This window comes from Salvia hispanica, chromosome 4, assembly GCF_023119035.1.
Source record: "Salvia hispanica cultivar TCC Black 2014 chromosome 4, UniMelb_Shisp_WGS_1.0, whole genome shotgun sequence".
NCBI classification, from domain to species: Eukaryota; Viridiplantae; Streptophyta; class Magnoliopsida; order Lamiales; family Lamiaceae; genus Salvia; species Salvia hispanica.
In genome coordinates this window covers 2,554,594-2,579,593 of record NC_062968.1, presented here as the reverse complement: position 1 = coordinate 2,579,593, position 25,000 = coordinate 2,554,594, and the positions used below count along the sequence as shown (strand labels likewise).

At 38.2% G+C, this 25,000-nt stretch overlaps 8 protein-coding genes across 9 annotated transcripts in view; 4 read left to right on the top strand and 4 right to left on the bottom strand.

Moving 5' to 3' along the window:
• LOC125222175 (phosphatidylinositol/phosphatidylcholine transfer protein SFH2-like) overlaps nt 1–549 on the top strand; it is a 3,982-nt gene extending 3,433 nt beyond the window's left edge. For both annotated transcript variants that reach the window (XM_048124665.1, XM_048124666.1), the window contains one exon: nt 1–549. In XM_048124665.1, the coding sequence (XP_047980622.1) occupies nt 1–262 (262 nt within the window). In that variant the 3' untranslated portion in view covers nt 263–549.
• A 65-nt stretch (nt 550–614) lies between these two features.
• Nucleotides 615–3,574, bottom strand: LOC125222174. The gene is made up of 5 exons (XM_048124664.1): nt 3,119–3,574; nt 2,424–2,509; nt 2,026–2,331; nt 1,780–1,863; nt 615–1,344 (listed from the first exon to the last, which is right to left on the bottom strand). Exons 1-5 carry the CDS (start codon nt 3,500–3,502, stop codon nt 903–905), a joined length of 1,302 nt encoding a protein of 433 aa, XP_047980621.1. The 5' UTR covers nt 3,503–3,574; the 3' UTR covers nt 615–902.
• Nucleotides 3,575–5,909: 2,335 nt separating this feature from the next.
• On the top strand, nt 5,910–7,132 carry LOC125223297 (transcription factor SRM1-like). The gene is made up of 3 exons (XM_048126380.1): nt 5,910–6,124; nt 6,210–6,611; nt 6,737–7,132. Exons 2-3 carry the CDS (start codon nt 6,274–6,276, stop codon nt 6,939–6,941), a joined length of 543 nt encoding a protein of 180 aa, XP_047982337.1. The 5' UTR covers nt 5,910–6,124; nt 6,210–6,273; the 3' UTR covers nt 6,942–7,132.
• Nucleotides 7,133–7,159: 27 nt separating this feature from the next.
• LOC125223296 (coiled-coil domain-containing protein 22) lies at nt 7,160–9,937 on the bottom strand. The gene is made up of 6 exons (XM_048126379.1): nt 9,578–9,937; nt 9,113–9,394; nt 8,714–8,856; nt 8,372–8,509; nt 7,612–7,836; nt 7,160–7,508 (listed from the first exon to the last, which is right to left on the bottom strand). The coding sequence occupies exons 1-6, from the start codon at nt 9,845–9,847 to the stop codon at nt 7,265–7,267; spliced, it is 1,302 nt and encodes a 433-aa protein (XP_047982336.1). The 5' UTR covers nt 9,848–9,937; the 3' UTR covers nt 7,160–7,264.
• A 2,219-nt stretch (nt 9,938–12,156) lies between these two features.
• LOC125222095 lies at nt 12,157–15,034 on the top strand. The gene is made up of 2 exons (XM_048124536.1): nt 12,157–14,150; nt 14,607–15,034. The coding sequence occupies exons 1-2, from the start codon at nt 12,309–12,311 to the stop codon at nt 14,703–14,705; spliced, it is 1,941 nt and encodes a 646-aa protein (XP_047980493.1). The 5' UTR covers nt 12,157–12,308; the 3' UTR covers nt 14,706–15,034.
• A 317-nt stretch (nt 15,035–15,351) lies between these two features.
• LOC125185378 (protein CWC15 homolog) lies at nt 15,352–17,788 on the bottom strand. The gene is made up of 7 exons (XM_048081906.1): nt 17,470–17,788; nt 16,885–16,976; nt 16,725–16,766; nt 16,547–16,634; nt 16,185–16,275; nt 15,850–15,950; nt 15,352–15,696 (listed from the first exon to the last, which is right to left on the bottom strand). Exons 1-7 carry the CDS (start codon nt 17,598–17,600, stop codon nt 15,573–15,575), a joined length of 669 nt encoding a protein of 222 aa, XP_047937863.1. The 5' UTR covers nt 17,601–17,788; the 3' UTR covers nt 15,352–15,572.
• Nucleotides 17,789–20,123: 2,335 nt separating this feature from the next.
• LOC125217726 (putative nuclease HARBI1) lies at nt 20,124–22,169 on the top strand. The gene is made up of 4 exons (XM_048119249.1): nt 20,124–20,150; nt 20,662–21,192; nt 21,269–21,494; nt 21,582–22,169. Exons 1-4 carry the CDS (start codon nt 20,124–20,126, stop codon nt 22,046–22,048), a joined length of 1,251 nt encoding a protein of 416 aa, XP_047975206.1. The 3' UTR covers nt 22,049–22,169.
• Nucleotides 22,170–22,475: 306 nt separating this feature from the next.
• On the bottom strand, nt 22,476–24,366 carry LOC125218111 (putative B3 domain-containing protein REM4). Its single transcript, XM_048119711.1, has 4 exons — nt 24,324–24,366; nt 23,839–24,020; nt 23,487–23,751; nt 22,476–23,054 (listed from the first exon to the last, which is right to left on the bottom strand). Exons 2-4 carry the CDS (start codon nt 23,896–23,898, stop codon nt 22,618–22,620), a joined length of 762 nt encoding a protein of 253 aa, XP_047975668.1. The 5' UTR covers nt 23,899–24,020; nt 24,324–24,366; the 3' UTR covers nt 22,476–22,617.
• Nucleotides 24,367–25,000: the final 634 nt, after the last annotated feature.

Genomic DNA, 25,000 nt, shown 5'->3' with positions numbered 1-25,000 from the left:
GAGATCTAGAAATGGAGTAGTTGGCAATTGTTATAGCTTGGACCATCCCTTCCATCAGCAGCTCTACAAGTATGTAAAGGAGCAAGCTGCATTACTGGAGTCGGTTGCTCCAGCGAAAGATGGTTCAGTCCACGTGGATTATCCCGAGCCTGATCCAGAAGACGTGAAAGTTGCACAAACCATAGAATCCGAGTTCCAAAAGCTTGAGAACCGGAAAGGGGTCTGTGACTCGTTGCACGAGCTTGAGATAAGTGGGGAGTGAGGCCAGCCGGTGGGACGTCTCTTATATTATTACAAACAAAAGCATTCTACGAAGCTCTAGGGCTGGAGACGTAGGAGCCGTCGAGGATGCGAGGATCCATCCTTTTATTGTTGGAATCGCACGACTTCAAATGTGTAAAATGGGTGGTCCTACTATTCTGCTATTGTTCTTCTTTTGTATATTTTTGTTATACAAGGCTTATAAATAGAAAGGTGCAGCAGCAGACTTTGCAGCATAATTGATGATCTACTCTTATCGATTTTTATAAAATTTTATTATTGTGTGAATTTAGATATTTTGGGAATGTAGTCTATAAACACTGGTTGGGAAAAAATGCAAAATATGCTCAATCTTACACAAACACAGCACATTGAATAAATACACCAGAATCAATACATTATACATATGCTTATAAAGGTGTCTGCAGTGGCTACATGTTCAATAGTTGGTCGTGACTCGGTCGCATGGCCATTGCACCTGTACAAACTACTCAACATGTACAAAGTAAGGTAGGAAGGGACACAAAATACTGAACATCCATTCTGCGTCCCGGCAACTTATGTTTTCTTTCTTGTCGCCCATCCTCACTGAGACTGCAACTATCTCTGATCGTACAACATAAGCAAATGCTACCAGGAACTTAGCTTGATTGCCTGTAGCACTTGTAGGCAAATGCAACTGATGTAGCAGCCATAACAACAGCAAGAGCAGCATATGTATCTTCCCTCTCCCAGCTTTCGTACCACGTAGGCATTGAGCAGACTCTACGTGGGCCAACCCCTTTACCACTATTTTTACGTGAGATGGGTTTTTTGGAGCTCTTCTTAGATTCAGTGGTAAAGTTTGGTACAGCTGGAGGATCTTCTCTTTTCTCTTCCAACATGGGGTTCTGACAGCAAGAGAAGTCTCCACTGACCTGACAACAACCCTCACCCCGCGTTTGAGATTCACACACTCTACCACTTTCTTCATTTGTTTGTATAGAGTCCTTCAAGCTCCTATCCATACTTGACCCACCTTGAACCTTGAACCTTAATTCCTGTGTTTTCTTCTGTTCTTCTTCAGATAATCCCATCTGTCCCCTGTAAGAAAACGATAATGTCCAATGACTAAAAGAAGGAAAAAGACAATTGAAATTGTCCAAAAATAGATAACGACCGACTCTAGAGTCAGAAGCATAGAAGACAAACCAAATTGTAGTTACCAACCATTTCTGACACCAGAACTTGCTCAAAAATTCAACTAAAGAAAAATCTCACGAAAGTGGATCTATCATTCCCTTCTTTATTAACCAATGTATATTCTTCAGCCTTTACTTTATCAAGGGAAAAGGTATTGACATGTCGCGCTTCTTCCGGTATCAATATAACATCAGGCATCTACTTGGTCGCTTAAATTTAGAGAATACCAAACATTTATGGACAAGTTTTTTATTGGATTTCAGGTTCTAACATTATAAGGAGCCTCTAATTTACCATGCACTCATATTTACATACATGGAAGATAAAGGAAAATACCTCCACAAGAAATCTACGATTTCTCCTTTACCAATATGCTGTTCGAGCAAAAGAGGCACATCTTCAGGCATAACATATCCATACCTGCAGCATAGCGGTCATAAGAAAACAGGTAATTACAGGTCAGAGCAACTCAGTTATAGACACGCATTGGCATCTTCCTCTTCATAAGGGTGTCCACAACTTCTAATAAGAAAATAATTAATAGCTGCAAAAGGCATTCTATGGCCAAACAAAATCACTAACCAATGCCCTGTGACTTCTTTCTTCATATTTGGTCCAAAAATGATCACGTTCCCTGCATACTTATGGCCTCCAATGTGTGAACAGGGGCTAACAGACACTTTTCCTTGTAGATCACGTAACTCAATCTCAGTTTTAAATTTACTAATGATAGATGGTCCGCATACACCGCATCGTCGATCCCTTGACCCATGGCAGCATACAAAGATGTACCAGCCCCTTAGATGTTCTGGACTTCCAGGCAACCATTCACCATTCTTCACAAGCACTTCCTCAACAAATGTGTCGACATCAAAATGTGTTAATCTCCTGCAATAGCAGTTGATATTAGTCCAAGCAATGGGACATTAAGGACACCAATGGTTTACTTCAGCATTAAAAGATGGATTTCTTTCTTTAACCTGTATCTGATCATATCCGGAAATATTAACACATCACCATTTGATGTCTCGGTTCCATCATGTCCCTCACATATTGTCAAGCGAGTCTGAGAGGAAAGGCACATTAAAGGATAATGATCATTAACACAGGCATTTCCATATAATTGCCATAAAACAGTATCAGGGAAAATATGCGCTATGATACAAATTAACGAACGATATGCTCATAAATTCCTCACATAGGGATAGTAACCATACAGAAACCAAAACACCACTATGGAGGGAACTATTATTGAAAAGTAAGGCACCCCATACCTAGATAACGATGTACATTAGGTTGCAGTTTGTAGGATGTAAATCACAACTTTTCTTGTCACTTTCACTTACAAAATATTGATAGTCTTTTTACTAAATGTACATTTAACCAAACACAAGCATGAATCAAAAGCACACTGACTAGCAAAAAATTAGGCAAAAAACACAATTTAGCAAACAGCAAAATGTTGAAGTCAGGCTAGTTGACCACAGAAATTCAAATTTCGAAAACATATAATTTTCACAGATCATCCAAATTCGAAGCAAAACCAAAAATATCATGTCAGAGTAACTGGCATTATTAGAAATGACACCAGCCGATTTGAAATTTCTAAACTCGTGGAACAGTGAGGCGAAACTGAAAAAAAAAAAACATAAATCGGAAGAAAGGGGGGAAATACCTGGAGCAGCATGGAAGGGTTTCTGGCAGCCAAAGCGGCGGCGAGGAGGCGAGGGAGGCGATCGAATTCGGCGGCCTCGATGCGGGGAGGCCAGACCTGAGGGTTTTTGTAGCAGAGGAAGACGTGGCGGTCGTAGAGCTCGACGGTGCCGACGAGCGGAGACTGCCTGAAATCGGGTCGGGCGAATCCGTAATCGGATTCGTTAAAAAAAGCAGAATCGTATGCGCCACCGAGTATGCTGCCATCGTTCTGGAAGCTTCCGGAAGCGCTGCCGATTTGGGGGCCATCGAGGAGGTAGGCGTCGGCGTCGGAGACGGCGATTGGGGAAGAGGAGGGGTGGTGGCCACTGAGGAGCAAAAGCGGGTCATCGCGATTAGCAGCCATGAGTCAATTTTGGAGTCAATTTGGATTCTTCTTCAGTCAAAAACACACAAAAATTTGCCACTCACATTTTCAAGCAGGTGAAATGGAGTAAATAAATCATTAACCTTCACGTTCTAATTTATCATTATTATTTACTGAATACTTTTTCAGATTAAGGTAGTCAACACAGTTTAGAAACATGAGGATTGATGGTTGCAATTTGCAAATATTTAATCTGATAAAATTTCAAATTTATTAGATTGCACTCTATTAATGTTCGAGATGATTGATCCAGATGAATAACTAAACAAAAATAATAAATTTAACCTCTAATTTTTTTATTTAATAATAATATAGTACTACACCGTATTAGATTTATTAATATACTAATATAATGGTCCTGTTAAATTGAGATTTTTTAGTTTAATTATAATTAAGATGTATTTTCAGATACTCATCTATAATATTTTCGAAATATTAACATCAACTGCAAGTAGATTATGTCAACTCAAAGTATTATCATCAATAGTTTGCACATCAAATGTCAACAACTTATAGTTGATATTATATGTGTACAGTTGACATAAATTGTATATGTAGTTATATGTGTAGTTGACATGAATTGTATATTTTGTTGACAAAAAAAATAAAAAAAAAATAAAATTTAAAAAATAAAAAAAAAATTAAAAAGTTTTTAAAAAAATTAATAAATCAAATGTACCATGAAATTATCATTCTGCTCTTTCATAATTAATTAATCTAAAAATATTTTCTATGTGATAAATTCTGGACCCAATCAATTAATAAAAATGAATGGTGATAATGAAGCTAAAAAATCTCAATTGATCACAACCCACTAATATAATAATAATAATAATAGATAGTAATATTTTGAATTTACTATTATAAATATTTCAAATTCTGATACATAGTCTAAATTTAATCGAAATATGTTTATATTCAATTTTAATTTACAAAACCTTAAATTAGATTGAAACATGTCAAGATTAATCATAATATATTCATATATGTTATGTAATAATTCAAGATTTATCAAATGTTATTATAAACATGCATATCATACTGTACATACTTTTTAAATTTCTACATTAATCGCGTTTGAATCAAAGTATACATATTGAAAATTTTCTAATTAAATATTCTACATTAATTAAATATAAGAATTTTATAATTATGCATTTCCTTTGGATTTTTTGAAATATTTTTAAAATTTAATTTTATAATGTTATTTATATCTTTTATTTGGTATATGTATTTATGTAATACTCCCTCCGTCCGCCATTAAAAGTCTCATTTCTTGGTGGCATGGGTTTTAAGAAAGATTAAGAAAAGTCGGTGGAAAAAAAGTTAATGGAATAGGGGTCTCATTTGTATATATTAGTTTTAAATGAAATGTGAGTGTAATGAGTTAGGTGGAGGTGAGCCCCTATTACCATTTATGGTAAAAGTGAACCGAGACTTCTATTCGTGGACTGACTAAAATGGAAAAACGAATCTTCTATTTGCGGACGGAGGGAGTACTTACTAGAATATTATAAGTATAGGATTTTACTATAAAAAATAAATTTTTATTGTTAATTTTTACCGCAACCAGTTTGAAATAAATGTATTTATAATTAAGATTGAAAATTTATAACTTGGTCAACCCACAGTCGGAATATGATTAGTCTAAAATTCAATAGATGGGGCCCATCGATACTCGTAATGGACTAACTCAATTGACATTCCTAAATTACATATTACACGGGTATTAAGAATTAAGAATTAGTCTTCTATCTTTTGTTGGATTTTTTGAAAATATTTATTTTGGATTGTGTTTTATGGAATACTAGTAATGATTTTTCAGTCATAGATGTTAATGTCTTGTCATTTTGACTGCGTAAGGTATAGAATGAATGCGTGGTATGAATCCTAAATTGCTCTAAACGGGATGTGTCTCGGAAAACACTAATAATTACGATTATTAAATTTTTACCCTTTTTTATACATGGGGATATGGAGTAATGACTGTCGATTTATTTTTCCTTAACCAAGATACACCTACTACTATTATTTAAAAACACTCCTATGACAGAATATACACCCATTGCATTTGCATAGTTGTAGATTCTGACTTTAATACTCCCTCCGTCCCAGATAATTTGAGACGATTTAAAAAATCTGATAGAAAGTGAGTTGAAAAAGTCAGTGGGACGTAAAAACTAAAATATTAGTTTTATATATATCACCGTCGTCATATCCAAACAATAATCTTTTTTCTATCATTTTTGTTCGTTTTAGATTATTTTGTAGACTTTATAATCTAGAAGTAAAATTCTAATTATTTTTATATTTTTATCTATATTATTTTATCATCCTATTTGCTTTTCGTTGAGAAATACGGCTTAGTATTTCAGTAGAATCAAAACAAACGAAATCAAATACGTATAGGAGAGAGGAAAGGGGGGAAGGGAAAAGAAAAGGAAGAGTTGGTGGCGGAAGTGTTGGAAAAATTTGAATCCAGCCGAAATCTAACAAGCAGATATTCATTTTCAGTTTCAGAAATTTCACTCTCTCACATGCTCGGCGTGAATTTGGAAGCCGAATCATCCGCGCTGGGCAGATGAGGAAACTCTGATCCAGGTTTTATGAGTGCAATTATGAAACCCCCAAATAATCGGCCCACTCACTATATATATTTATATTATATTTTTTGCACAAATTCCAGATTCAAATTATACGTGAGTGAAGAAGAGGAGTGAGAATCGAGAATCGAGAATCTCTCGATCGCGATGCCGAATACCAGCGGGAGTGAGAGTGATTCCGCGGCGGCGGACTCGCCGAGGTGGACGTGGGAGGAGGACAAGCAATTCGAGGACTGCCTCGTGGATTTCCCCGACGATTGCGCCGATCGATGGGAGAAAATCGCCGCGCGCCTCGGGACCAAATCGGCGGCGGAGGTCGAGCGGCACTACGCTCTGCTGCTGGAGGACATGGCGGCGATCGATGCAGGGGAGATCGAGCCGCCGGCGTACGTGGACCAATCGCCGGAGCCCCAACCGTGCCCTAAATCTGAGAAAAAGCAAATGGGGAGGAAAGCCGGCAGACCTTGGACCGAAGACGAGCACAGGTAAACTGAATTGCATTCTAGTAACATTTTTGTTTATTAGTTTGATGATCGAATTGTAGTTTTGTTGAATTGTTGTTTTGTTGCTGTCGTTCTTCAATTGTGACATTTTTGTATTCATGGAAAAGGCTGTTTCTGCTTGGACTGGAGAATTATGGGAAAGGGGACTGGAAGAGCATATCGCGATACGTCGTTCTCACGAGGAACCCGACGCAAGTGGCAAGTCACGCTCAGAAGCACTTCGAGCGTCAGGAGAGGGAGGATCAAAGCAAGAAGAGACGAAGCATTTTCGACTCTTCCATTTCTCAGGCGAAGGCGAAGACCAAGACATGAGGAGTTGTTTTAGGACATGAATATTTGTAGATAACATACTCTCAGTATCCATTCTATCTCTTCATTTTGTTCACAGATTAAGTCATTCACATCAGTTCATTCTCTTCTTCAAACTTTGTGATATTTGACATTACCAAACTCTCATTTTATGCCAGAAAGCAAAACCTGCATATTTTGCAGTTTCAACACCACTATTGATTTACAACTTGCACCATATAAACTGCAAATGCTATCTTGAATTCATGGCTGGTTTGAAAAAATTATGCATCAGTACAATGTACACAGGGAAAGTTGTTAATAAAGACAAAAGAAATGCCACAAAATCACTGTTGATGCAGGCGTTGCTCAAGGAGCTCGTTTTCTTTTCTAATGGCATCAAGATCTTCTTGTAACTTGCTCATGTTCATGCTCATACCATGGAGGGTTGCAAGTTTGGCCTCATAATCAGCAGCTTCTCTACGCGATCTGTCAGTGGCTAGGACTTTTTCGGCTATCTGTTCGAAGCTTTCATGGATATCCGTGAGAAGCCTATGAGCTTGTCGAGCAACACGATCCTTTTTGGCTTCCCTATAGAACCACATATCAAATGATAATAAGAACTGGATTCAAACAATTGATGTGCCTTAATAGACTTCAGATGAAAAGCCATGGGTGCATTTCAAAACTATACCTGAAAACTGTTTCATTAACTACTGCATAAGTTCGATTAAGGCGTTCCTGGATAGTATTACTCTCCAACTGGAGCTCCCTGGTATCTTTCAGGATACGTTGTATGTCGTTATCCTGTTTCCTGCTGTTTCTAGTAATTTCAGTGACACGCTCAATGTAGGACCTCCTTGGTGGCAGCTTGGGCTGTTTCTTGAGATCTTGTGATAGCTTAGAGAGTTCCTCCTCCCTTATTTTAAGAAACAACACAGACATGTTAGTTGATATTTTAACATACATCAACTAACTCTAGCTCTAGCAATACCTGGAATCTATGAGATAAAGTAAAACTTGAACTGTGTTGCACTAGAGACAGTAAGCATAAGAAATAATCTTAGGGGTGGAGATTGAAAACAACTGTTCCAAGAGTTTAACATGGGAAATAAGCCTAAGCAAACCAGCTGGTATCTGTGAAGATCATATAAGTACAACACCATTTACAACACTTTCAAGTCATAAGCAGACCAGTGTATGCCAATAAAGGAATTGTAATATACTGCCCAACTGCGGTCACATAGGTGCTTAAAAACAATATTTGGCTCAAATGACAAGCAATAGTCATGTGGCATCAAGACATTATCGTACGAAATTAAATCATGTCTTCAACACTCAGTAATACTACTATCTTGGTACAAGTGATCATGGTGGACAAGGAATAACTGTATCTGTTTGCTATCTTGCTACATCTAGTTTCAGAAAGAGATGCAAAATAGCAACCGAAGTACCTTGTTTTGATCTCCGCTAAAACAGATTCTGTTTCCATTTTCATCTTCACAAGCTTTCCACTTGCCTCAGGATATAATGAAAAGAGAGATTGTTCAAGATTTCTCTTCTTCTCCAACAGAGGTCCTTCAGTAGCTTTCCTGCATTTAAAATTCGTGACAATCCTTTTGTGGAAAATAAACACCACACTTCTCACTCAGGTTGAATGGTATACTCCTCAAAATTCAAAGAAATAAATATATAAAACGACTTAAAATGAAATCAATTATACAGTAAAGCCTGTCTGTTTCAGGTGTCAGTTCAAGTAAAATTAAAACCCCAAGCAAGTCATCAACAAATCCTACCACTCTGATTCCAGCTCCTTTAGCTTATGTCTTTTGGCTTCCACTTGTTCATTGAGCTGATCAATGTAAAATTCAACAGGGTGCTGGCCATCACACACCATTTCTGCAGCTGCTTTTAACAGCTGCAACTCTTCACCAAGATGCTGCAAGTAGAATAACTTGCTAATCTCAGCACTCAGTAAGTATACAATACATAAAACATCAATGGACACAAGAATCACCAATTTCAATATCACAAAATTCAACAAAGGCAAATACTTCTCTCCCGGTTGCATTTTCAGTATCGGTTTGATGTCGAACTGTAAAATGATTTTTCTAAGAGAATATTACTTCTAAGCTTTCAAGCTAATCACAAATAAATTCAACTGGTGAAGCTTGAATGAAGGAACACAAATTTACCTGAGAATTTTTTTGGTCATTCCTTCCGGAGCTCTCAGCCCCTTCTGAAATACACGAATACCGATCTCCCTTCGCATTAGTTTCTTTATCCTCTAGTTTCACATTGTGTAAAGCTGAATTAAATCCATCCAAAATCTCTTCAATTTGCACAGTATCTCCCTCATCACCGAGCTCGTTACCTCCATCTCTTAAAGGCGCTGTGCGAGCTGCAGAAGATTCAGAGAGTTTTGCAACCAAAAATCTCACTAGGTTATACGAGTCCTCCTCGGATGGGTACAGAAACTGCCTAATGAAAATCCATATCACTTCATCAGAGATAATAATTGCTCCATATGATGGAGAAACGGGAAATTTGTGAATTGAAATGCACAATTGAGAGAATTGAATGATAGTACTATGAAACAAACTGCCCTAATTGAATTGTGCAGTGAAAACAAGTAAGGATGGAAGAGAAGCAGTGGAAACCTTGTGGAAACTGAGGTCGGCGCTGTAGCCTAACTCATTAAAGGCGTGTGCGAGTTCGGAGCAGATTTTGAGCCTATCAGGGATTGAATCCACCGGCAAGCATGGAGGAAACGCCGACGCATAACGCTGGCCGTCGATCAAGCGGAGTGCGGCGGAGCAGAGGGAGAAGAGAGAGGGCGGTGTGAGGTCTCCGACAGAAGAGCAGCCGAGCGGAATCGGTACGCCCGAGTTGGCTAGCGAGTTGAGTAAGATCTCCTCCGAAGCTTCCATAGCTACAGTTGAGGTCTAAGCTCTGGTTCTGGCGATTTTCCAACCCCACGACGTCGTTTGGCTTCCTCAATAACTCGATATTTACAAAATCGTTGGAGGTTTTACTACTCTCCTCTGTTTCTTTTTAATAGAGATGCTTAGATTAAAAATAGTGTGTGAACTAAAAAATAGTGAATAAAATAAAATAGATAAAAAGATAATAAAATATAAGAGATAGTTTCTTTTAATACTTTTTAATAGAGATGCTTAGATTAAAAATAGTGTGTGAACTAAAAATAGTGAATAAAATAAAATAGATAAAAAGATAATAAAATAAGAGAGATAGTTTCTTTTTATTAAAAGTAGAAATAATTTAATTATTTTAAAATAAAAAAATGACTCAATTAATATGAAAATGATGGTAACGAGTACAATATTCATTTGAGTGTATACATATTTAGAAAGGCAAAAAAATGTTATCAAATTACTTATTTTATTAAATTGAATCTATTTCAATTTCTTATTTGATTTAAGATGATTAGACCAAACTTTGAAACAAATACTCCATCCATCCTCAAAGAATATGGCACTTTGAGTTCGTAATCCATTCACTTTTCTTTACATTTCATAAAATTCGTGCGAAACAAATATGAACAACAAAATTAACGATTAAACATACCATCTAACTATTACTCCCTCCGTCCATGAGTAGGAGTCCCGTTTTTCCATCATGGTCCGTCCACGAATAGGAGTCCCAGTTCATAATTACCAAGGTAAAGAGACCTCACATTCCACTAACTCATTCCACTCACATATCATTTAATACTAATATATACAAGTGAGACTCATATTCCACTAACTTTCTTCCATCTACTTTTCTTAACATTTCTTAAAACCCGTATCGGATAGAAATGAGACTCCCATTCGTGGACGGAGGGATATGTCTAGACTATAGAATCCACAATCCTATGCTAACCTAAAATCGCTACTTGTCCACCGTCGACCGACATTGAGAAATTAACACAACAACTCAACCAAAATTAAACATTATCAAATATCACAATAATTAAACAACCAAAATCAAGAATATCCAGAAAGATTACATGCCATGGCGGCAACCACCGGTTGCATGATGCGAACATGCCATATGGATCTTCTCGCCAAGATATGGGTTGAGTTTGCTCTCACAAAAAATCGGAGCAACATTAGCACCTTTTTTTGAACAAATTATCGATCGCCACGAGCACCCATCATAAAAACAGGCCCCAAACCCTAAATATCTATTAAAACAAGCAAATATTCAACCACTCAAACTCACTAAAATCAAGAAATCACCAAAACATTACCTCATTAAAGAATTTAATTACTCCCTCCGCCCCTTATTAGGAGTCACTCTTTGACCGGGCACGGGTTTTAAGAAATGTAAAGAAAAGTTGGTTGAAAAAGTTAGTGGAATGTGAGACCAATTTTTTTAGATTGATTTTATAATAAAATGTGAGTGAATTGAGTTAGTGGAATGTGAGACCTACTTACTATTTATGGTAAAAATGAAGTGTGACTCTTAATTGGGGACGGACCGAAATGAAAAATTGTGACTTTTAATAGGGGACGAAGGGAGTATAAAAAAAAGTCTAAATAGGAGATTGCACTCCAGTTGTGCATCCCTCCGTTATTTATGTAATTAAGAAATAAATAAAAGAGTAATCAATTCTATAAATACCTAAATGGGGTAGTGATAAAATGCAAGTTTATATATTGTATAAACTCAAAACTCTTCAATACAGCTTTACACAGTTTCAATACAATATCAACATAGTGTAAAATTTCAAGATTTTAATGTCAACACGGTATCAACACAATATCAACATAGCATCAATCATTGACTACCGTTGAAATTCTGTTGACATTTTCTTATTGATATTTTTTTGTGATGCGTTGATATTTTTTAATAATCCAGATTATACTTTTGAATTTGTACAATATTTATAGTTTTATTTGATTACATCCCTGTCTAAATGAGTAATCAAAATCTCAATCATCAGTTAAATAAGTATGAGTAGTAAGATTACTATAATTGCGATCCTGAAAATGAAAATGTTAAAATCCTCCCCAAAATAGATGGTCACATGCTGAAAATGATTAGATTCAAAAACGTATGACCAATCCAAACCGTGCCGACAACTACGGTGCGAGTGGTGGGCCCCCACGTGAAAAGTTAGAAAACCGGAAAGGGCTTATTCGTCACTACACTCAAAATAACTAATCATTGCTTGACACTGAATTTAATTTTAAATCAAAAAAAAAGAAAAAAGAAAAATCAAACTGATTCAGAGAGACAAAGAGACAAGAGAAACAGAGCAAGACCTCTTCTCCACTCTCTCAAATTCTGTTAATTATCCCTTATCCCATTCTAGAATCGCAACAAAGACCCAATTTTTTCCCATGAAAGAGGGGGCCTGACGTCATTCCCCCTCTCCACATTATGGCCTTGGTTCCATACGATTCAGAATCCAAATCAAAATCCAACACCTTCTGCCCTCCCTGGCAGGAAATGTTCCGATCCGCCTCAATCAGAAAACCCGACACCAATTCGCCGTCTCCCGCCGCGGCGGCGCAGCCTCCGCCCGATGACGGCGCCGCCAATTCCCTCTCCAGTGATCCCCAGGTGCGCCTCGCCCTCTACATCGCCATGGCCCACGCCGGCCTCGCCTTCACCATCTTCCTCGTCTTCGGAGTCGGGAAGCTCCTCGAGAATTTCCTGCGCCCCATTTTGTGGGCGGTGCTCTGCTCGATCCCTCTCCGAGGAATTCAGGAAGCCCTCTTCGGATTCTGGGCTGAGCCCTTGAAATTGGGGCTAACCGAGACCACGCTAGCAATCCCCGTCGCCATTTTCAGGGTCTTCTTCGGAACCCTAGTAGAGATCAAGGAATTGTTTTTGGGAGTTGCGCTTAGGAAGAACAAGGCTGCGACTCCAATGCGGAGGAAGCAGAGCGCTTTCTACAAGCTTGTGCGGTGGCTGGTTTCATTTTGGTTGTTTGTGATGGCGTATGAAGTGATTGGTGGGATTGGGTCGGTTACGCTTGTGGCTTTGGGTTTCATGTTTACCACTAATGCTGTGGATGCCACTATGAGTAAAGTCTCGACCTTTAGGAGCAAGAGCTTCCGTAGGCTGCCGGTGAGTGCGTTTTTCACGAGGGTTATATTGTCACGGTTGAAGACTTTTATTGCTATTGGTTTGATTGTTGCTATGATTGTTGGCTCTTTAGCTGGGATTATGTTCTTCTCTTACAAGATTGGGTTGGAGGGGAAAGATGCTGTTTTTGCTCTCAAGTCTCATGTGGAGGAGAGCAACTATGCTGAGTGGATTGGTGTGAGGAAATGGATGGATGATAATGATGTTCCCGGAATGGTGGATATGTATTCGACCAAGCTCTACGAGACTGTGTCGGATCAGATTGATTCCTTGGCAATGCAGTATAACATGACTGAATTCGTCCTTGGGATCAAGCAGTTTGTGATCACGCCGTCAGAGAACGCTTCCACCAAGTCCACGGCTTTGATGAGTCCTTCCCCTTATGCTGAGAGGTTCTTGAGCTTGAAACAGAGAGTGAGGGAGCGGCATTGGGGGCAGATATACACCGAAGTGGACTCCCTTTTTCGGGAAATTTTGATAACGAGGGAAGATTTGGTGGAGAAGGCGAAGGGGTTTGCTTCTCAGGGGATGAATGTGATGCAGAGTGTGTTAGTCAGTAGCACGTCTGTTCTAGGTGGAAGCGCTAAGCTAGTGTTCTTGGTTGGGAGCTCCATTCTCTCCGGTGCTGCAGGGCTGCTCAACTTTGTTTCACAATCCATGGTGTTTTTTTGGGTGTTGTATTATCTGATCACATCGGAGTCTGGTGGAGTTACCGAGCAAGTGATATATATGTTCCCCATCACACCTTCTGCAAGAGACCGGTGTGTTGAAGTGCTGGATAAGGCCATCTCGGGAGTTCTGTTAGCAACCGTTGAGATTGCCTTCTATCAAGGATGCATGACTTGGCTTATCTTCAGATTATTCTCAATACACTTTTTGTATATGTCAACTGTAATGGCGTTTGTGAGCTGTTTGCTGCCTCTGTTTCCCCATTGGATCTCGACAATACCAGCAACGCTGCAGTTGGTGTTCGAGGGAAGATATTTATTGGCAATCACGTTGTCCATCATTCATCTTGCGCTTGTGGAGTATGGAACTATAGAGATACAGGAGGATATTCCTGGTCATAGTGCTTATCTTACGGGTCTCAGCATCATCGGTGGGATGACATTGTTTGACTCTGCATTGGAGGTAGTTTACTTCTGTCTTTGTCTGCTGTTGTTTGTTACTTATACTTTAATAGACAATTCAACATCACTTTCCATGGTTTCATTACCTCTGTTAAACTACATCAGATCATGCATCGTTTAGACAATGATTTTGGAACATCCTATGTAAGATGATCTTCGACAGAGCTGAACGAAAATCAATCAAAACTATGATTGTCAAGAAAATAGCCATTTAGACTGTCAAGATTGTAATCCTATGATTGTTTATTTGTGAATGTCTTCTACACCATTGATTCCTAAATGCTACTCACCCAAGTTCTCAAACAAGATTATGTAGATGTCGATGATAAGATTCATTGAAAAATTTGTGTTCTTGTCTTGTTTGTGCTGTTTGTCACTAGGTACCTTTATCTATTATGGAATCTTTTTTTGCTGGCATAGGGTTACATGATGTTTGCTGTTTGCTTCACTTTTGCAGGGAGCAATAATGGGGCCACTGATCACTACGGTTGTAATAGCTCTGAAAAATTTGTATGTTGAGTTTGTATTGGAAGGACAAAAGGAGGAAAGTAAATAGGAATTGGTGTGGTCTGATCTGTTTGGAATGTTAAATCGGCTCTGTAATGAGTTGGTGTATGGGTTGTGCGCACAACTCTGCTTCTCAATAACCGAAATGTGCAGATACCGCACCACCATGAGTCGTGTGGAAAGGTGTTTTGAGTTGCGTGGGGTCGAGTTGTTCGATATGAAGATGGTGCTGAAGTTTGCTCTTCCGCACAGCCAAATTTGACGCCACGTTCGTGTTTTTATGGCTTGATATAGCTTTGTGAGTAATACATACACGTGTCCAGAATTGTGTTATGACAATAGTACATCTGCAAATTGATTGATGAGTATTTATCTTCAGTCCTTGATTTTCTTACATTCGACTTAGCTTCAATCAGGTTACCAAGAGTTGTTCATCATTTGATTTGGAGATCACAGCATAACATAAACCGAAGTAATCTAAGCCATCATTTGATATATGTATATAGCAACTCAAGATCATATCACATCTTTCTTTACAAATCTTTTACAGCTCTCAACTAGTTCCGATATAGCGATTTCACTTTAGCCCAAAGGTGTTGGACACATCTTATCTTTGACAATTATATAATTATACTATTATAGGGCAACAATGGTAAGCAACAACTTGCAATCATAATCTATTTTCACTCACATCATAAATCCAAGGCAGCTTTAATATTTAATAACAGAATCAGGTAAAACTGTATATTAGGACTGGATTCCAGGGTGAAACACATACAATCCTTACAATCTTTACGAGTTTAGAAACACATACAATCCACATAACACATCAATACTTAGACCAAAGAACTGTTTCACTTGGTGGTCTCAATTCTCAACATCAGGCCAGAGTTCTATCAGTGAAATAGCGAAGTCATTATTTCATGTATTTATGGAGAAATTTCCTGTGGAAGTCGCTCCTGATGGTGTCATTGATGAAGCGCTTAGGAGTCTTGGTCTCACCACGAGTTTGGTTCTTGAAAACCACATCATCATCCCACCTGAACAAGTTGGATTCAAAGAATGATTAGCTGGGCATAATAGTAGTATAAAATAAGTAAAGAAATAGGAAAAAAAAAAAAAAAACTTTAAAAGTTGAAGGAAAGATGCAACCCCCAAACCAAGGAGACAAAAGGAAGGAATAGTTTTAGTACCTCCTCTTTACACTAAAAGAAGTTGGATTGTTTAGTAGAGGATTTCCACGCAAAAGTTGCTCTTCTTTAGCTTTCAACTCCTCATCTTGTTTTTCGCGTTCCTACAAAGATAAAAAACTCATCAGTTTTTCATCATGACCACACTTTTCAAATGGCGCACAGCACAATTCATGAATTGGACTAGCATGGACTCCAATTATACACTCCACCTATATAACATGCAATGTCTTAGACCCGTCATACTAGGTTAATACTTCAATTTGGAAATTTTAGAACATAATGCAATCAAAAGGAAGAGTGATAAACTTGAAAACAACAGAAAACACGCAGCTTACTTCTCGCTCTCTCTGCTCAGCTTTTTCTCTCCTTAGACGTTCAAGCTCAAGCAGAAGTGCTTCCTCATCATCATCGTCGTCATCTTCATCACTACAACAAATGATTAATATACTGAGTTAGCAATTACCAAGAGAAAAGATTTTATGCGAACATAAATAGAACATTTTAACTTTTCAATGTTCTAATAAGGGAAACCAAAAAAAAAGATCAGAGAAAATTAATCTAAACTTGCCCTCTGCAAATGTTTAGTAAAAGATTATAGTAAAAGGTTTGCACAACAATACATTAAATCACCATATGACAGGAGCCAAAAATCAACAATAACATGATAAAAGTAGAAGAAAAATAGAAAATGAAAAACCTATCATCATCACTCTGAGCATTCACATCAGCATCATCTGCATCTATACTTCGTGGAATAATACGGTCCTCAACTTCTCTCCTAGACCCTGCAAATAGAGTAGACCAATTACTGCTAATTCGAAAAAGCATACAGTTCCAATTTTCAAACTCCATACGAGCAATCATGCATTGTTTACCTTCTAAAAGGAGATGATTTCCCTTCCGGCGATCTCTATCCTCTGCATAACATAGAATAAAGATTTGTATTAACAAATTAAATCACTTGAGAACTCACAGCCAGATACTCAAACTCAGAAGTGAAATATATCTTTCGGCTGGACATGGAGAAAACCAAACCTTTTGATGAGAAATGCCTCCTCTCTCGATCCTCTAGCTCTTCCCTGAGATTTCTCCTTTGCACCTCATCTTGGGTGTCTTGTCCTTCCTTTCTGCACCAGACCACCAGGACAAAATAAACTGGTATTCAGATTAACGTTGGCATCAAAATGTACCGAGTAAACGGAGAATGCTAATTATGTGTCCTCAATGAGGACAAAAACACATCGAATTCATATCTTTAGCTTGTGAAAGTCCTAACTCCTAAGTAATAGTTAAACATCACCATAACAATACAACATGAAAAATATTCTCATTATTCCCCTACATTGACAGACTAAAGTAGTTTACACCATAAAGTGATGAATCCCTCAGTTTCACATTAAATAGAAGACGTGAACATATAAAACAAATATCAGTATATCACCCAATAGTTCGACGCCAACCTCTTCCCTTGTTAAGAACTCCAGTTTGTGAAATAAAGACGTAATAAAACAGAATTTCTATACATGTACCGTAAACAGGAGCAAACCCTAGGAAATTTCAAGGAAAACAGAAAACAAAACCTAAGAAAAATTGAGGATGATAAATGCGAAAAGAACGAACCTAGGTTTGAGGGTAGTATGAGCAGCGATGTCCCTAGACGAATACTTTTGAGATGGACCGAAGATTCGAGTTCCTCCTTGTTCATTCCCACCTTTGGCTGGTGCCCAGGTAGGTCTTGCAGCAGTCGTCATCGCGGGAGCTGGAGATTATCAGAATCGAAGCTACGGATCGATAGGAATAAACCTCGAGAGCTGATAATCTTCACAATCGGTCGCCGAGTAGGATATTGGAAACCCTAGTAGATCGGAGATGATTCGATTTGGGGATTTCTGTGGGAGATGGATAATATTGAAAAGTGACGGAATACAGAGCTCGACGACTCAATTTACGACCTATAAATATTAAATATATTTTTTATCCTATTTTAAAAAATAAACAGTTATCCTAGAATGGGCCGATGGCCCAGAATAAAAGACCGGGCTTTTAGAAGCTAGTCTTGGGCTTGGCCATGTTGAATAAAGCAAGGCAACATTCTCATTTTAATAGCAATGTTAGAAATTCAATAAAGCGAAAATTGCCAAATAAATCTCGAAAGACAGATTCTAGTCCGTCACACACTTTTCCAACATTTGAAAAATAAAGGGTAATTATACAATTTATACAATATGTTTCACTTTTGTTACATATTGGTACAAAATGTTTCAAGTTTGCATAAATTAGTACAAAAAGTTTCATCCGCTTTTCAATCCAATATATTTTCTCATATGTGTTTGAACGTCCTTAACTCTTTTACCCACATGGCGTATAAAACATGAAATAATGACTAAATATTTTGTATTAATATAAAACAATGATAGAACTTTGTATACTAGTAACATAGACCAATAATGAAACATTTTGTACCTCACATAGAAAAAAACAGCTAACGGCATCAAAACAAAAACAACAGAATGTACTTAAATGAAACACAAAGGTGAAGTATTTGTATGAGTTGTGTACATACACGATAAATAAATTACGAACTTTGAAAATTTTGCAATCATCCCATCCTTTTCTTTTCCGGCGAATTACTAGCTAGTGTGATCGTCGGTTTAAAACTAGTTGATAAAACATCATTTTGAACTTAAGCAAACGAGGTCGTTTTGTCCATAATCATTTTACCCACATGTTTTAATTGGAATGCTATAACAGCATAATTCGCTGAAAAATGATTAAACTATAAGGGCCCGTTTGTTAACTTAGATATGCCAAGAAATGGGTAAAATAGATTTTTTATCTACGTATTTCCTTCTGTTTGATACACCAGAAATGCTTAACTCAAAGCCCGAGAATGGGGCTAGGCCCGTCTAAGCCTGAGGAAATTTTCCTTATTCTACTCGGTTACATAACCCACCAAATTGGTGGGTTACAAATCTGTTTCATCATGTTTTCCTCCACTACCCCTACTACTTTCACTCTCTCGTTTCCCCTTTCGGCCTTCCCAATCGATCTAGCTTTCAGCATCAAGATACATCTCTCTCACTATCAATTTGCTGTTGGGGGCAATTTCGACCCCGACGGTAGTGTTTTCTAGGTCGGCAGCTCTTCAATTTCTTGAGTAAGTTTCATTTTGGGCTGCTGTCAGAGCACGAACACTATTGAACCATAGCTGATGCCGATTCTATGGTGGGTTTCTCCAGTGGCTGGTAGATTTTTTGAGGATTTTTCAATTGGGTTAATGATTAGGCTGGTATGCTGTGACCCCGTTCGATTCAGAGGGTTTTCGTCGGGAGGCAGTGACGAGCTATTATTGCTTTGAACCCTGGTTCAATGCGTTTGATAATCTAATTGAATTGGTTACTGTCAATTGTCATCGATGATTTGAGTTTGGGTTCAAGCCCCCTTAATTTGATTTCATATTCCAAAGGTATACGGAATACTTTCATTTTTGACGAAAATATGTTATCAATGGTGAGTTCTATTATTGTTTATTGGAAGTTGCAAAATGGGTGATTAATGACTTATAATGATCAATAATTTGGATAATAGAAAATGGAAGTTGCAAACTGTGAAAATGAAAGATGTAGAAGATAAACAAGGCGTCAATGGAAGTTGCAGAACATTGTTGACTTAATAATACTCCCATTAATTAATAAATTAATTTACTAATTCAACAACTACATACATACAAATCTCAGAGGATAATTTTGTCATTTTGTGTTAACAAATATGCTATCTCTGATACGGGTATGTTTGATTGCCCTGATAGGGTCAGATAAGCCCTCCTATCTAGGGCTTATCTAGTCTTTGATTGCCCTGATAGTCTTATACAAAGATCCGGTATACAACCACCGACCCGAAAGAAATTAAGATACCAGTCTGGGTTTTTTGCATAAGCCTAACAGAGGTTTCGGCTCCGATAAACTTCTATGTGATATATCCAGATTGTGTGAATCTCAATGATTGTCTACAAAAGCCCTCCCTCTCTCATAAATTCAAATTGGTTGGAATTATTTTTTGCCGCAAAGGAGGATTTGTAAGCCGGCAAAATTTTGACGACGGCGATTTGTGGTCATCTCCGCATCAATTCGCCGATTGGTGCCTGTAAGCCCTTTACTTTGTTTCATTTTTTGATGAATTGCATAATTACCACTGAATTATTAGTTTGTTTGATGGTATACAAAACTACATTTTCGCAGCGACTTCATATTTGGTTGCACTGTTTATCCATTGCAATGGCTAACGAAGAGAATTTGCGGAAGGTACGCCAAATTGGTACAAGGGACCAAATGTCGATCGAATATAAAAATGCGAAATTGCATAAGTTTTCAACAGTTGCAATTGCCGATTTTCATTGCTGTGTTTTGGGTTCTGTTTTAAAATTGAATTCGTAACCTTGTTCTTTTCCATTTTTTTTGACTTATTCTAACTGTTCTTGGTTGAATTTTTGATCTGTACACATAGTTCCAATTTCTCAAATGGACTACTTTTTGGTGTTTTCGAATAAAATTTGCAACTTTGTTTATTTGGCTTGGTTGATGTCACAGTATGGGTTTTTTCAGTTGGTCTACATTTTGTTTCCATACCAATTCTTACAATAGGCTGAATCAACATGTTCAATTTTAGCTTCACTAATGGTGCGATTTAGCTTCTCTGAATCTGGTGTGATTTAGCTTCACAACTGTTAGTTTTTCTGCTTCTGATGTTTGTTGAAGTTTGTTGTACTCAATTTGAAATGAAGTGTGCTTTGTTTGAATTTGAAACATTGTTCAGGCTCTATGTCCTCAAAATGACTTGACCACCGTGATGATTTTGCTTGAGGAGATTATAAGGAACTACCAAATTAACTTGTTGCTTATCTCTTTTATGATCACAATGATCTGCCCTCAAAACCGCAAGCGTAAACGTTGGGATCGACTAGGTCAGTCAGCGGTTCTAGATTCTATCCCGGCTCATGTACGCTATTTGGATAGACTTGTGCGTGTAACAGATAGGGCTTGTGTGGATAATTTAAGAATGGATAGGAACACCTTTGGGCGTCTCTGTCGTATTCTCCGTGACCGGGTAGGCTTAATTGATCAAAAACTAGTGACTGTGGAAGAACAAGTATCTATGTTCTTGTGTGTGCTAGCACATCACAAGAAATCCCGCATAGTAGGATTCAATTTCATGCGATCATCTCAAACCGTTTCAAAATATATACACACTGTACTCCGTGGAATTCTCACGCTGCATAGCCTTTTTTTGGTGAAGCCCAAGCCAATAGATGAGGCTTGCTCTGACCGCAGGTGGAATTGGTTCAAGGTATAATGAGATTGGAATGCTTACTTACATCAATCTTGGATAGAATGCTTGATTGTTTTTTGTATTATATTCGCAGGGTTGTCTAGGCGCTTTAGACGGTACTTATATCAATGTTCGTGTGCCAATTGCTGACGTTCCCCGTTACCGTAATCGAAAGGGTCACATCACCACCAATACACTGGCCGTTTGTGACCCACAACTCAGATTCATTTACCTCCTTCCAGGATGGGAAGGATCAGCGGGTGATTCAAGGATTTTAAGGGATGCTATTACCAGACCCTTAGGTCTCAAAGTGCCTAAAGGTTTTGTTTACAGAGTTGACTCATTTCATACTACACTAAATATGATTTCCCTTGACTTACTGCATCAATATTTGTTACATTTTTCAGGATGCTACTACCTCTGTGATAATGCATACCCAAATGCCGAAGGTTTCTTGACACCATACAAAGCTGTCCGTTACCATCTTAAGGAATGGGGCGTCGGAAGACAAGCACCCCAAACACCCGAAGAGCTGTTCAACCTTAGACACTCCAAGGCGAGGAATGTCATCGAAAGATCATTCGCGGTGCTGAAGATGAGGTGGGGTATCCTACGATCAGCAAGCTTTTACCCGATTAATGTTCAAACCGGCCTGATAATCGCATGCTTTCTACTACACAATTTCATACGAATTCAAATGGTGGATGATCCCGTTGAGGCCGAATTGGATAATGAGGCGGATATTGATGATGAAAGTGACAATGAACCACTGTTAGGCGGGGATAATATTAGTAGCGTGGAACCATCGGCGTCGTGGATAAAAAAAAGGGATGATCTAGCAAGGGCAATGTGGGCCGACCGAAATCGTGGTTAAGTTGGGGTATCGGTGCATAATTTTTTTATGTATTACTGCCTTAGTTTAAGTTTTGTCATCGTGACTCCATTCTTCTTAACATCTTCCGTTTTGTTGTATTAATTCATGATACTTACTTTTGTATTGATTTTAATTGAGCATAAAGTTTCGCATGATGCATCCCACTTTATCAGAAAGCTCATTACTTTTTTTATAGGCATTAAATTACAGATTGCAAACACATCACTTGTGTGTATATCATTTGTTGCTTTACTTATAATTACCTTATGATGGAGTCTATTAGTAAACATAAAATAACCAAGCTTTTATGGAAATAAGAAACATTACATACCATAGTCCACATAGTCCATACCAATAGCATAATATCCAATATTCTGTAAGTGATTGTTGAAGCAAAACTATCACAAACAGAAGCACATACATAGGCACCTACCAAACTAATATAATACCAATCCGATCAAGAAAATTTGGTGAACTATACTCACCCAACAACAAGCTGCATCGTACATTACAAACACCACATTAAACTACATTACTACCACGGTTCCACCAAGACAATCTGCATTTTTTTAAGGGCGATCAAACCACACATAAAACTGGACGTCATTCCGATCAATGAGCTTGAAGTGGCAGCGCACATCCACCACCAGATTGTTACCATATTTGAAACGTCTCCAGCCACGTTTCACCCAGATCTTGGTTTCATTGTGGTCGAGAATGATGTACCAAGTGTCACCGTTCACATTGAAGTAAACCGGGTCTTGCAGGGCATTCATGCGAATGTGGCGGCGCCAAAAAGCCATTGGAATCTCCAAAGAGCGGTTGATGTTCGAACTGTCCAGTGTAATGGTGAAAGTAGGACAGACATCATCATTTACAATCCCTGGGTCCGGAGCATAGTTGTCATCATCCGATGAGTCGCCCCCCTTTGTTTCCGTTGGCACATAGTCGTCCTCCGTATCAACATCGGGGGCATCACTGTGGTCGGAGTCTCCAACTCCAGTGGCTTCTCGGAAGGTACATGTATAAAAGATAAACTGAAGTCAGTCGAATTCAATTAGTTAGTAAGCTAATGAACAGAGTTGCAATTGAGGATTCAATAGTTTCTTCGCTTCAATCAATCTTGTGAATAATCAGCAAGTAAAGAGCAATTGATTCGACCGTCAATGACTAAAATGAATGATTTTACTTTAACTGCTACAAAAGGTGACAAGTATCCGAGTTGATGACTCACCTGAATCTTCAAAGCACAACACCCACAGTGTTAGTGGAATTGAAGATTAGTTACAAATATGAAGGAAAAAGCAGAGTATCGAGTAAAATGACTGCTGCAACAACTACTGCACTATGTCGCAACAACGCCAAAGAAATTTGAGAATCGGAGAGAACTCAAATATTACACTAGTGTTAAATTTTATTCTTTTATCCAGTTACGCACCTTGAAAATCACCGAGTAGAGGGCATCCCGTTCTTGGATTATAGCGCTTCACATGGAATATGCCCGCGTCAACCATAGTGAACGTAAGCCAATCGTCGTGCACAATGTTATGAATGATCCGAAAGTCAGACCATCCAGCATGGAAATGGCAACCACTCGCAATCTTCATCAAACGAACTGGCCAACTCCTTCCATGCGTTGTGACTAAACGGCAGTCGAAAGGGAGATCCGCTCCATGAAGAGACACAAACTCTGGTGGAATGCGCTACAAATATGATGAACAATCAATTAAAACAGACACAATCCAGAATAGGACAACAACAACAAAAAAAATAACTACACCAAACTTTACCAACTCATTCATCCTCGGCCTGAATTCCATCTCTATTTGGATAAATGGTCCCTGCAGCATCACCAACGTCTACACGACGATCACCATCAGCACGGTCATTACCAAAAACCTCCTTCCAGTCTTCATATTGAGGCCACGATTTGTTCCGTATATACTTGGCATTTTTGTCTTTCTCACACATACTAACAATTAGACACCAATTAGTTAAACATATGCAGCATTGTAAAAATGCATTTGGATAAATCATACCATACTCACTACAACTTTTATTATTCTATAAAAGCTATAAATGATTTGGATAAATCATACCATAAATCATACCATACTCACTGTTTATAAATTCATTTCACAGAGTGTTGTAGTTGAATTAAGTATTCCTATAAATCATATGCAGCAACTTGGATAATCATACCATACTCACTGTAGTAAACCGCATTTGGATAATTATAATAACGCAACAGGGCATCGAACAACACAATACAAACCTTACAAAACAGAGCCCATTGCTCGTCATCACATTCAATTCAGTAGGTACCATCTGAATTGAAGCCAATGCAACTGTGGTTAAGCATCATCTTAAGTGATCCGTGATTCCTCTTCCAGCTAGTTATTTTCGAGTAGATGTGCGGGTGTGGCATGATATCGGTCTTCGGAAATTCACGCTTTATCGCCTCCCTCGCCCGCACAAGGTGACCGTTGCGGAAGCCATTGTCGGACTTCCATCCGTTAGTTCAACGTGGCCATTAGTATCTCTTCCTCACGAACCGACCATACGCGTCTCGACCTGTCAGATCTCTGGTTCCTATTCGGGCCCAAATCGTTGCTTCCTGACATGGTAATAAACACTAATCAATCGGCCACAGAATTGTTTTGTATGTATTTCAGAGAAGCAATTACAGAAGAGAAATAAAGTTTTACCATTTGGGCTTCCATCGTCGTCGCTAACATCCTTGTTTTGGGAGGCCATACCAATCAAACTAGAGATGAAAACAACGATTACACTGCATTAGGTACCATTTCTGTTCAGGCATCAAATTTGTAGCAGGTTAATAATATATAATCATAACCCAATCGTACTACCTATGCATTTCACAAAATAGATCAATTAAGCCCAAAATTCAAGTATTTGTGGTTCGGTATCACAATCAATCGTTTAAATGTA